The sequence below is a fragment of the Chiloscyllium plagiosum genome, chromosome 5 (genome assembly GCF_004010195.1).
Source record: "Chiloscyllium plagiosum isolate BGI_BamShark_2017 chromosome 5, ASM401019v2, whole genome shotgun sequence".
In the NCBI taxonomy this organism is placed as follows: Eukaryota; Metazoa; Chordata; class Chondrichthyes; order Orectolobiformes; family Hemiscylliidae; genus Chiloscyllium; species Chiloscyllium plagiosum.
In genome coordinates, this window is record NC_057714.1 from 67,612,352 (window position 1) to 67,625,689 (window position 13,338).

General features: G+C 40.6%; 1 protein-coding gene across 2 annotated transcripts in view; it reads right to left on the reverse strand.

Annotated features, from left to right (window-relative positions):
* Positions 1-8,681: 8,681 nt before the first annotated feature.
* LOC122549959 (CKLF-like MARVEL transmembrane domain-containing protein 8) overlaps positions 8,682-13,338 on the reverse strand; it is a 112,689-nt gene continuing 108,032 nt past the window's right edge. For both annotated transcript variants that reach the window (XM_043690245.1, XM_043690244.1), the window contains 3 exons: positions 12,773-12,871; positions 11,884-11,965; positions 8,682-9,615 (listed from right to left, as the gene is read on the reverse strand). In XM_043690245.1, coding sequence (XP_043546180.1) covers positions 9,602-9,615; positions 11,884-11,965; positions 12,773-12,871 — 195 coding nt within the window. In that variant the 3' untranslated portion in view covers positions 8,682-9,601. The remainder of the gene's footprint in view (positions 9,616-11,883; positions 11,966-12,772; positions 12,872-13,338) is intronic.

Below are 13,338 nucleotides of genomic sequence, written 5' to 3' on the forward strand. Positions count from 1 at the left end.
GACTAAAGTAGCAAGTACCCTGATAGAAATTTTAGGAACGGAAATTAAAGTGGACGCTGTATCTCTCCTCTTGGGCTTTTCGAACTTTCCCTCCCTGGACACGTACGGGAAGAGACTATTTTCTATTCTTTCTTTCTGTGCAAGGAAAAATATTTTGGTAAACTGGGTGGCTGAGGGGCCTCCTGGACTTTCAAATTGGCACAGATTAATTATGGAATGTATTCCCCTTGACTTCCTTACAAATATGGTGCACCGAAAGACCGAATTATTTTATAAAATATGGCAGCCCTTCTTGAATTACATAAATACAGATATTTCGGCTATCTTAACAAGGGCTTTTATTTAATTGAGATTACGAACCTGGCTGGTCCGGGGCCCCTCGGGAGAGGAATCCCGCACGAATACGGGTTTTGTTACAATTGATGTTAACACATTCCGAGCGTGTATCTCACTACTCAATTTCTATGTTATCCGTTGGTTTTTTTGGGGGGTTTTTTCTCTCTCTCTTATTTGAATAATGTAGGAGACTTAAATATACACTCTGGTTAGTTGTAGGTTAGATTAGTAGTTAGTTGAGTTTGTTTTTTTTCTTTCTTGGTATTTATTCTTTTGTTAAACTTTGGCTATTGTATATTTAAGATTTAATTGTATATCAATGTTTGTACTTGAGAGTTTTGTTTATTTTTGTAAACTTGTAAAATGTTAAATTTTTAATAAAAATATCTATATAAAAAAGAAGACAGGATTCTTGACGGTGTGGAGGAACAGAGGGATCTTGGTGTTCAAGTACATAGGTCCCTCAAAATTGCCACCCAGGTGGATAGGGTTGTCAAGAAAGCATGTGGTGCTTTGGCTTTCATTAACAGGGGGATCGAGTTTAAGAGCTGCGAGGTTTTGCTGCAGCTCTACAAGTCCCTGGTGAGACCACACTTGGAATATTGTGTCTAGTTCTGGTCACCCTACTATAGGAAAGAAACAGAGGCTTTGGAGAGGGTGCAAAGAAGATTTACCAGGTTGCTGCCTGGACTGGAGGGCTTGTCTTATGACGAGAGGTTGACTAAGCTCGAACTTTTCTCTCTGGAGAGGAGGAAGAGAGGTGACCTGATCGAGGTAAACAGGTAATGAGAAGCTTGGATAGAGTCAATAGCCAGAGATTTTTCCCCAAAGCAGGAGGGATCATCGTTTTAAGACATTAGGAGGAAGGTGTAGAGGAGACATCAGAGGTAGATTCTTTAAGCAGGCAGCTGTGAATGTATGGAATGCATTGCCAGCGGTGGTGGTGGAAGCAGAGTCATTAGGGTCATTTAAGCGACTGCTGGACATGCACATGGACAGCAGTGAATTGAGGGGTGCGTAGGTTAGGTTATTTTATTTTAGACTAGGAATAATCCTCGGCACAACATCGTGGGCTGAAGGTCCTGTTCTGTGCTGTACTTTTCTATGTTCTATGTTCGATGAGATATGAGTAAGGAAGACCGGGACAGATCCTGTCCCTGAGCTAATGTTGGAATGAGCAAAAACCTAAATGGGCAGAACCAGGACCGATAGTCAATGTCATAACCAAACAGAATCCAGAATCAGAATTTCAACTGCAGTGAAAGCACAGGCGAGTTGTGGACATGTAGGTAACGCAAGAAACAAGAAATGGCAGCACACAGAGCGAGGTAGGCCTGAGATTCCAGGCCATTTTGCACAAGAGCTAAGAAAGAGCAAAATGCAGTGAGCAGTTAAGATACAGAAAGGACTTACGTATGTGAAATGGTTGCATGTAATTGACTTGCATTTCTTGAAGTTTGGAAATTAGAGGACAGTAGAGACAAGGACTATAATGCAAAGCAACTATGTAAGACTTGTTTGAGGAGTATTTAGAATCATGAGTTCAAAGGAACGGTGACATCATGGATACAAAATTGGCTAAGGGACAGAAAGCAAAGTCACAGCAAAGTTTCAAATAAGTCAGTCTTAGGGCCACTACTATTTTTTGACATACAATGAGTGGAATTTTCCCAGACCTTGAGCAGCATTAGCAATGGTAAGAAATGTGGGAGAATAAGGCGAGAAAGAAAATAACTTTGATGTTGAGTCATAAAATATCCAATTTTCGTCAAGGTTTTATGTGCTGGAAGAGAATCTCACTACGAATTGGCAACGTCCTTATTTCCATGCATTTGCATTGTACTATTAACTAATCCTGCATCATTTATGTGCAGTTTACAATTCTCCCAGGTTTAAATGAGAAACAGTGCCAATTCCTTATTTGAAGGTCAGAATAGTTACTTGGCAGATGAAACTCATGGTTACTTTTCCAAGTCTCTGTCCACCGATATCTCATGGCAAGCAGCATTAGCAGTGATTGCCTCCACCCTCCAGCCACAGACTGACTCAGAAGACACTTCACTCCAGTTGAGCTCTTTGAAGCTCACAGGCAGCTTCCATTCCAATGTTCCAGGCAGGTCATTACACAGAAACACTCCCATCCCATTCATCAGCACAGATGCATCTCACAGCTCTTTGCTCAAATTCTTAGCACTTGCATACACATTTCTGCCTTGCCTTTTAGTACACTGACATTTCATTTGGAACTTACAATATCTTCAAAAACTCTCAACAGGGTCATCAAAGTTGATTTCCCATTCACATAGGGTGGCTCAGTGGTTAGCACTGCTACTTCACAGTGCCAGGGACCTGGGTTCAATTCCACCCACAATCCAAAGATTTTTTGCAGTTTAGGTGGATCGGCTATGCTAAACTGCCCATAGTATCCAGGGAAGTGGGGGTTAGCCATGGGAAATGCAGGGTTACAGAGACTGTATGGGTTGATCTTCAGTGTGACCATGATGCGCCGAATGGCCTGCTTCCATACTGTAGTGATTCTCTGATTCCTATGAAGTCCAAGTTCCCAAGCAAATTATCATCTGACTTTTTAACACGTTTTCTAATATTCCAGTATTTTCCCTACTCCTGACATAAGGTAAATAGGTCTGTGATCCAATTTTTCCACTTGCTCCTTTCTCAAATAGCAGCATGACATTTGTTACCTTCCATTTTGCAAGAATCATTCCAGAATCTGTAGAATGCTTGGAAGATAGTGACCAATACATCAACTATTCCTAAAGCTGCCTCCTTCAAAAATCCAGGATGGAGATTATCAGGTCTCAGTGACCTATCAGCTTTTAGCCCCATTCGTGTCTTCACTATGTTACTAACATGAATTTTCTCAAATTCCTCATCCTCCTCTAGCCATTTATATCACTAGTTCTGGGAGATGGTCTGTTTTCACTGAGCAAGATGCAAGAAATCATTGCGTCATAGAGATGCACAGCACAAGGAAACAGACCCTTTGATCCAACTCGTCCATGCCAACTAGATATCCCAACCCAATCTAGTCCCACCTGCCAGCACCCGGCGCATATCCCTCAAAACCCTTCCTATTCATATACCCATCCAGATGTCATTTAAATGTTGTAAAAATTGTATTAGCCTCCACCACTTCCTCTGGCAACTCATTCCACACACGCACCACACTCTGCCTGAAAAAGTGGTCCCATAGGTCCCTTTTATATCTTTCCTCTCTCACCCTAAACCTATGCCTTCTAGTTCTGGACTCCCTCACCCCAGGGAAATTACCTTGTCTATTTATCCTATCCATGCCCCTCATGATTTTATAAACTTCTATCCTATCCATGCCCCTCATGATTTTATAAACTTCTATAAGGTCACCCCTCAGCCTCTGTCGCTCCAGAGAAAACAGTCCTAGCCTAGTCAACCTCGCTCTGTAGCTCAAATCCTCCAACCTTGGCAACATCCTTGTAAATCTTTTCTGAATCCTTTCAAGTTTTGCAACATCCTTCCGATAGTAAGGAGACCAGAATTGCATGCAATATTCCAAAAGTGGCCGAACCAATGTCCTGTACAGCCGCAACATGACCTCCCAACTCCTGTGCTCAATACTTTGACCAATGTTGTGGTTCTGTTCGCTGAGCTGGGAATTTGTCTTGCAAACGTTTCGTCCCCTGTCTGGGTGACATCCTCAGTGCTTGGGAACCTCCTGTGAGGCGCTTCTGTGATGTTTCTTCCGGCATTTATAGTGGCCTGTCTCTGCCGCTTCCAGTTTTCAGTTCCAGCTGTCCGCTGTAGTGGCCGGTATATTGGGTCCAGGTCGATGTGTTTGTTGATTAATAAACACATCGACCTGGACCCAATATAATCAACAAACACATCGACCTGGACCCAATATACCGGCCACTACAGCGGACAGCTGGAACTGACAACCGGAAGCGGCAGAGACAGGCCACTATAAATGCCAGAGGAAACATCACAGAAGCGCTTCACAGGAGGCTCCCAAGCACTGAGGATGTCGCCTAGACAGGGGACGAAACATTTGCAAGACAAATTCCCAGCTCGTTGAACAGAACCACAACAACGAGCACCCGAGCTACAAATCTTCTCCCAAACTTTGAACTTTGACCAATAAAGGAAAGCATACCAAACACCTTCTTCACTATCATATCTACCTGCAACTCCATTTTCAAGGAGCTATGAACCTGCACTCCAAGGTCTCTTTGTTCAGCAACACTCCCTAGGACCTTATTGTTAAGTATATAAGCCCTGCTAAGATTTGCTTTCCCAAAATGCAGCGCCTCACATTTATCTAAATTAAACTCTATTTGTCACTCCTCAGCCCATTGGCCCATTTGATCAAGATCCAATTGTAATCTGAGGTAACCTTCTTCGCTGTCCTTTACACCTCCAATTTTGGTGTCATCTGCAAACTTACTAACTATACCTCTTATGCTCACATCCAAATCATCTATATAAATGAGGAAAAGTAGTGGACCCAGCACCGATTCTTGTGGCACTCCACTGATCACAGGCTTCCAGTCTGAAAAATACTCTCCACCACCACCTTCTGTCTTCTACCTTTGAGCCAGTTTTGTATCCAAATGGCGAGTTCTCCCTGTATTCCATGAGATCTAACCTTGCTAGCCAGTCTCCCATAGGGAAACTTGTCAAATGCCTTACTGAAGTCCATATAGATCACATCTACCTCTCTGCCCTCACCAATCCTCTTTGTTACTTCTTCAAAAAACTCAATCAAGTTTAAGAGACATGATTTCCCACGCACAAAGCTATGTTGACTATCCCTAATTAGTCCTTCCCTTTCCAAATACATGTAAGATCCTGTCCCTCAGGATTCCCTCCAACAACTTGCCCACCACCAACATCAGGGTCACTGGTCTATAGTTCCCTGGCTTGTCCTTACCACTTTTCTTAAACACTGGCACCATGTTGTCCAACCTCCAGTCTTCCAACACCTTACCTGTGACTATCGATGATATAAATATCTACAGCTCGGAAACAGATCCTTCAGTCAAATTTGTCCATGCCGTCCAGATATCCGAAATTAATCTAGTCCCATATTGCTGTGCTTGGCCCATATCCCTCTAAACTCTTCCTATTCATATACCCATTCAGATGCCTTTTAAATGCTGCAATTGTACTAGCCTCCACCACTTCCTCTGGTAGCTAATTACATACGCGCACTATCCCCTGCATGAAAAATGTTGCCCCTTACACCCCTTTTAAATCTTTTCTGTCTCACCCTGAACCTATGCCCTCTAGTTCTGGACTCCCCACCCTACGGAAAAGACCTTGTCTATTTATCCTAATCATGCCCCTCATGATTTTATAAACCTCTATAAGGTCATCCCTTAGGCTCCTACACTCTAGGGAAAACAGCCCCAGCCTGTTCACCCTCTCCCTATAGCTCAAACTCTCCAACCCTGCCAACATCCTTGTCAATCTTTTCTGAACCTTTAATTACAAAAACAGAAAATGCTGGAAAAGCTCAGCAGATCTGGTAGCACCTGTGAAGTGAAATCAGAGTTAACGTTTCAAGTCCAGTGACTTTTCCTCAGAAACTGGTGATATCTCAGAAAATGTTTTTTATGCAGAAGATAGGGTGGGGAGGGGGTAAAGAGGAAACAATAAGTGGGGATAGAGCCTATGGAGACAGAAGAACAATTGGACAAAGAAGTGAATAACAATCAGTCTAGGATAATGAATAGCTATTCATGGGGTCTATGAATGGCTAACAATGGATTGTGTGTATAGCAGACCATGTGATAATAAGGCCTGGTTTGTGGGGGTTGGGATAAGCACATTGGAGGAAGTGCCTCAAGCTGTAAAATTGTTAAACACAATATTGAGCCCAGAAGATTGTAGGGTTCCCAAGCAGGAAATGAGGTGCTATTCTTCAACTTGTGCTGAGCTTCACTGGAGGACTACAGCAGGCCTGAGACAGAGATATCAGCCAGCGAAACATGGTGATGTGTTGGAGTGACAGGGAACTGGAAGCTCAGGGGTTTTTCCGCAGACAGAATGCAAATATTCTGTGAAGCGGTCACCAGTCAATGCTTCATTTCCCCAATGTCGAGCAGAATACATTGTGAGCAGCGAATGCAGTAGACTAGATTGGGTGAAGTACAGGTAAAGTGTTCCTTCACCTGGAAGGTGTGTTTGGACCTTTGGATACTGAAGAGGGAGGAAGTAAATGGACAGATGTTACCCCTTCTGTAGTTGGAAGGAAAAGTGCCATGGGGCTTGGAAAGAGGATTGGACCATGGTGGTCCAGAGGGAATGGTCCATGTTATCACACAGTCTGCTATTACACATAACCCATTGTCATGGCTATTCATTCTCCTAAACTGATCGTTACCCACTCCTTTGCTTGTTCTTCTTTCACTTTGTGCTCTATCTCCACCCATCAATTACTCCTCATCGCCTTCCCCACCCTAGCTTTTGCATTAAAACCAACCTTTTTCCTAGCTATCATTAATTCTGAGGAAGGGTTACTGGACCTTAAATATTAATTATGATTTCACTCCACAGATGCTGCCAGACCTGCTGAGTTTTTCCAGTAATTTCTCTTTTTTCTGATTTCCACCATCCTCAGTTCTTTCAGTTTTGATAATCATTTAGCTTCTCTGCCATTTCACTATTCCCTATAAATTCCTCTCACTCTGCTTGTAATGGACCCACATTTGTTTAGTCAAATTTTTTTTATATACCTGTAGAAGCTTTTGCAGTCTGTTTTGTTTTTCCTAGATTGCATTCATATCTTATTCCCCCTTTCCTTACCAATTTCTTTGTCCGCCTGTATTGTATTCTAACAACATCCTAATCCTCAGATTCAATCTTTTTTCAGGCAAATTTATAAACTTTTCCTTTTTATCTTATATGGTCCTGTATTTTTTTTCCCTGATAAATTCCTATAGAATCTATGGAGCAGAATCCAGATTTTATATTAAATAAATTACATTTTCCCATTAAAACTAAATTTTTCACTAAAGTTACATTTTTCAGGAGTGCAATCATAATGTTAAACTAAGGACTTACTTTACTGGGTAAAACTTCAGTTTATAGATTTAAAAATCACACAACACCAGGTTATAGTCCAACAGGTTTAATTAGAAGCACACTAGCTTTCGGAGCGACGCTCCTTCATCAGGTGATCGTGGAGGGCACAATTGTAAGGCACAGAATTTATAGCAAAACTTTACAGCGTGATGTAACTGAAATTCACCCCAGTCCAACACCAGCATCTCCAAATCAGTTTATAGATGGCACAGAACTGAAACATAGTAAATAGCGAGAAGGATAACAACAACCTTCAAAAGGAAGTAGACAAACTGATGATATGGGTAAATGAAATTTAACACAGGATACTAAAAATCCAATTTCAATTGAAAAGAGGCAATATGAACTAAACAGCACAAATTTGAAGTGGGTGCATAACATAACTCTTTGACACAGTCAGTGGACAGCTTTCAATGACTGTTGAAAAGACCAATTACACCTCAGCTGAAGCACAGTGTTCTATTCTTGGTATCTGACTTTAAAAAACTGCCAAAGACCTTGCAGGAGGAGCAGAACTGGAGGAGTTACACAGACGTATTGAAATTGTACCAAAAGTAGTCGACTTCAGTGATGTTGCAAAGCTGCGGCTGTTCTCAGAGTGGAGGAAGTTGAGATAAAAGTTTTAAAAATCATAACTGGTTTTGATAAAAGTAAGAGCTGAAAATGTGTTGCTGGAAAAGCGCAGCAGGTCAGGCAGCATCCAAGGAACAGGAGAATCGACGTTTCGGGCATAAGCCCTTCTTCAGCCTGAAGAAGGGTTTATGCCCGAAACATCGATTCTCCTGTTCCTTGGATGCTGCCTGACCTGCTGCGCTTTTCCAGCAACACATTTTCAGCTCTGATCTCCAGCATCTGCAGTCCTCACTTTCTCCTTGATAAAAGTAAGCACAAACCGTTTCTAATGACAGAAGAGTCAGTAACCAAAGAAACCACAAGTTTGCGATTGGCAAACAAAAAAACAGAGACAAATTTAGGGAACTTTTTTGTACATGGCACATTGCTGTGATCTGGAATGCTTGTCCCGATTGCCGAAAATGTAGATGATAGGAGATTCAGTAGTCACATTCAAAAGAGATTTGTAAACATACTTGAAAAGATAAATACAACTGCAGTGCCTTGGGGAAAGAACAAGGGAGTGGGGCTGATCAGATAGCTCTTTCTAATATGCAGGTACAAGCACAATGAGCAAAAAATCCACCTTGCGCACTATCATTGCATGCTTCTTGCAATTGCTTCAGTTAGTGGACAGACAAAATAAATTGTATCTTGAAATACGTCTTTATTGTTTTCAATCAACTTTTAAAAAAATAACTACTTTTCCAAGCACAACAGAAGAGATCCTTTTTAATTTTTGTATCTTTGGTTGAGATTTTTAGATTTGGTCACAATCCATAATTATAAATATTTTCAACAAATCCAAGTTACAAGGATATAAAATATCCATTACAAAAATCCACATCAGTCTGGTGAAAGTCAGCGAGCAGTAATAACCATCATATATATTGTTCAAGGGTCATTATTTGCATGAGGCTTGCAAACACTTTAGCATCCCTTGTTTTGTTGCATGAAGTGAACAAATGTGAGATGGGGATGACCAGAAAAAATAAACTTGTATATATATATATATATTACATACAAACAATATGCACCAGTTAAATATGTAAAGGCACTTCATACTGGTGCTTTCAACTAATATATAATGCACAAAACAGAAACACACATGAAATACATTTCAGGGTCACTTAGGCAGAACAAAATTGCAAACACTGGTTAGTATGGTAAAACTATGAGGAGTAAAATGGTATTCCCAAACTAGGATTTCAACATACTTATTTAAAATTATAAATACTATGTGGCTGTAAAGGTTGATTGAATTCCACATGTTTTAAAGAACATGCTAAAGTCATGATGTGAATACTGGGTAGTAAAGCTATAATACAATGAAATGTCCCATCTAAGCTTTTCTCCAAAGATTTCAATCCATTTGTCAACCTTTTTGGCACAATTGTTTAAAAGGTAGTCTTTAAAATGTATAAAAATAGTTAAATTCTTAATAAAAATTATACCATATGAAACATCAAATCCTTATTACAAAGTGAATCTTCAGACTTTAAAAGTCAAACAGTATTATTTGAATTCAAAATGAACGAGCTTTGTTTTCTCCATTTCCGGCATTGATCAGTTATACAGAAACAGCTGTTAAGAAAAGGAAAAAAAGGAATTAATTTTAAAAGTATTCAGACAATAAAGTCCCTACAACCATGAGAGCTTTAAAATGTGCCTTCATTAAGAACACCTAAAATGTGAATTATTCGTAAGAGGAATATACAGGCCAACTGTCGTATCCGCGGGTCCAGTTTCCATGGTTTCAGTTTCTCGCAGCCCAAGCATATTACAGGGAACATTCCAGAATCAGGGACCAGGGGGTTGCTGGTAAGGTAAATTCTCATTTAAATGAATGGGTTCACGACTACCTGCGGTATCAGGCTTCTGCGGTAGATCTTGGAATGTATCCCCCGTGGATACGGGCGGGGACTACTGTATATAAGACAGGAGGGGGCGGCACGGTGGCACAGTGGTTAGCACTGCTGCCTCACAGTGCCTGAGACTTGGGTTCAATTTCCGCCTCAGGCAACTGTCTGTGTGGAGCTTGCACATTCTCCCCGTGTCTGCGTGGGTTTCCTCCGGGAGCTCCAGTTTCCTCCCACAGTCCAAAATTGTGCAGATTAGGTGAATTGGTCATGCTAAATTGCCCGTAGTGTTAGATGTAGGGGACTGGGTCTGGATGGGTTGCTCTTCGGAATGTAGGGGACTGGGTCTGGATGGGTTGCTCTTCGGAGGGTCGGTGTGGACTTGTTGGGCTGAAGTGCCTGTTTCCAATCTAATCTAATCTAATCATATACTGGTCTTGGGGAACATGAAGCCATCACTAATGTTGCAGAAAGTATCTGCAGGAGTCATTCCAGAGTTATAGGATTTCAATTACATAGACTAATTGGGGAAGCTGCAACTGTTCTCCTTCTCAGAGGATATCAAGAAGATACTTGAAAGAGACATTCAAAATCATGAAAGGTCTGGCTCTTTCTGTGAATTAATTTTTCTATGGAAATGTCAAACGAATGTAATGAAAGTTCACGAGATGGATTTTTGGGATGAGTTTGGGCCTACATTCCATGGAATTCAGGTCAGAGATAATTTCAGAGATTTCTGAAATTCTTGGTAGGACATTTCTCCTTTCTGGGAGGCAAGAATTGGGAGTTCACATTCTTAGAATAATGGGGACAGCCATTTAAATGAAATGAGCCATGAAAACTTAGTCATGGTATATGTTCAAGACAGATTTTTTTGGATACTTATGGAATGAACAGAAAAGAGGATAATGTGGAATTGAAACTGTTTCACCATTATTACATGGAGTATAAAATGGCCTCGGGGGCGGGCGGGGGGGGGGGGGTGTAGAAATAGTCTCCTTCTGCTCCTCCTTCTGAACATCTTAACTTCTGGTTGAGCATGAGTTACCAATCTAGTTTTGACGAAGGGTTTTGTATCTAATCTGCAATTGCCTGAAATGAGATTTTCCTACATTGGATGATCAGTGGAAAAGTATTCCATTCTTCAACACCAGTATCCTTCACTTTAAAAGGCACAACAATTTATCCAATTCTTATATAAATAATGATTTTAAAATTCAGCTTTGATCAAATTAGAAACCATTTTGAAGCAAACAATTACACCTTAATTTTTATGAGATCCTACATTACTGTGTGCATACACCCAGCAAAGATTCTAAAATCAGTCATCCAAACACGTTCATCTAACTAACTCAATGACTGCTTCTAAAATCAATTTTGAGCTCTTTATCAAGGCAACTTAAAACAATTTTTCCAACAGCCTTCACTGCAGTATCGAGCTATATGCACACACAGATCTCAAACTCCATTAGTGTCAGTATCACTGGCTTAAGTCTGTCACAAGTCCAACGAAGGTTATACTTATGCAATGTCATTCAATATCTACTGGGAAGAGGCCTTGTGTGATTGTCAGATGATGATAGAATTTGGCATAACTCTGATAGCCTTCATGTTACAGCAGGAGAAAGTGAGGATTGCAGATGCTGGAGATCAGAACTGAAAATGTGTTGCTGGAAAAGCGCAGCAGGTCAGGCAGCATCCAAGGCGCAGGAGAATCGAGGTTTCGGTCATGAGCCCTTCTTCAGGATTCTCCTGCTCCTTGGATGCTGCCTGACCTGCTGCGCTTTTCCAGCAACACATTTTCAGTTCATGTTACAGCAACCTGTTAACACTTGCCTGTTCAGGTTCATAGATATGTAATTATTTGAATGATGTACTTCATGATAAGGTAATGTCAGCAACTTCAGGATTGGTGGGGGAGTTAATACAAGTGCTCTAGAGGTCAGGAGAGGAAAAGTAGCTTAGCATTTTCTGACAATAATGAGTTCCTTACTTGCTGGTTGAGGGACACACCATGTCTTGTAGGATAGCCATGTACCAATACCATACAGAACTGCCGAAGCAAAGCCGAAGAACTGTAAAATAGAAGTGGGGTTAGGGGATTTTCTGTAGAAACCAAAAAAAGGCAATTATTCTTAAATCATGCATCCTCTTTACTCAGAGTTAACCTGTGCTAAATTTTCTGAATTCAAACAGGAAAAGGATAAAGATTGAATAACCAGTCTCAGTGTCTTAAGTTTGGAGAGAGAAGAACAAAACTGACTAGTATTTTTTCCTAGTTACTGTCCAATAACACTTCCATAATGCAATCTTAATTGACAATATCAAGCTTCTGTCAAAACACAGTATCGAAGTATACACAAGAACAATGGCTCCCTCTGCCAAGTAGCCAGAGTGCCTGGTACTGTGAGCAGAATCATGTCTCAGCCAAAATCCAAAACTGGAGGGCAGTGGGGGATACCATTGTTAGTAGGACATAGTAAATACAGAAACAGTAAAAATTCAATTTTGAAACTAAATTAAGTTGAAATTTGCATGATATTTATGTAAAATGTTGGACTTCAGTCTGGCAACTATCCTTGTAGTGATGAATGGGTACATAAAATGTCCTTGCAAAGTGTAAAACAACACTCCATCCCTCAATGTATTTGATGGACCCAATCATAAACCATCAACCAGGACATTTGCCAAGTGGCTCATACCTAACGTCTGCTTGCATTAATACAAGATCAAGGATTTTCCCTTTCAAGTTGCTGATTATTATGAGCCAGTATGCGGGTTTGTAAAGAAGGATTCTACTTTACTTTCTAACTAAAATCAAACTTGCATCATGTTCCAAAATCTGATCTGCAAGGAGTTTTAAAGCAAAAATTATTCCTTACCACCCCAGCTGCCAATCCAGCATAGCCAGCAGTCTTAGTTGCTCCAACAATTGCAGCAATTAACAGCAGAATTGTAGCAACAATATAGTGAAGAAATTCCTGTGTTAGAAGTGTAACATTATCAATACCACACTTGACATAAAATGATGAAGTTGTACTGCTGATTCTGCATAAAAACATTAACTTAATGAAGGAGTAGGTTAAAATTCTTTAACAGTTGCATGTTACAATTCAATTTCAGTCACTAGGTACTTGGGCAATTCTGGAGTAGGAAATGGTCCAAACACATCAATACAGTACATACATACAAGATTACATCATGGGTCAGATAGATTCGAAACGTCAGCTCTTTTCTCTCCTTACAGATGCTGCCAGACCTGCTGAGATTTTCCAGCATTTTCTCTTTTAGCCTCATCTAATGACCCAGTGTCATGAGTTCAAATCCCAAAATCAGCAAAAGTAAGAGGATGGGAAATCTGCAAGAGGTAATACACATCCTGACTCTATGAAGTCTGTCCAACATCTACAGGACACAAATCAGGAATATAATGGAATATGTTTTGCTT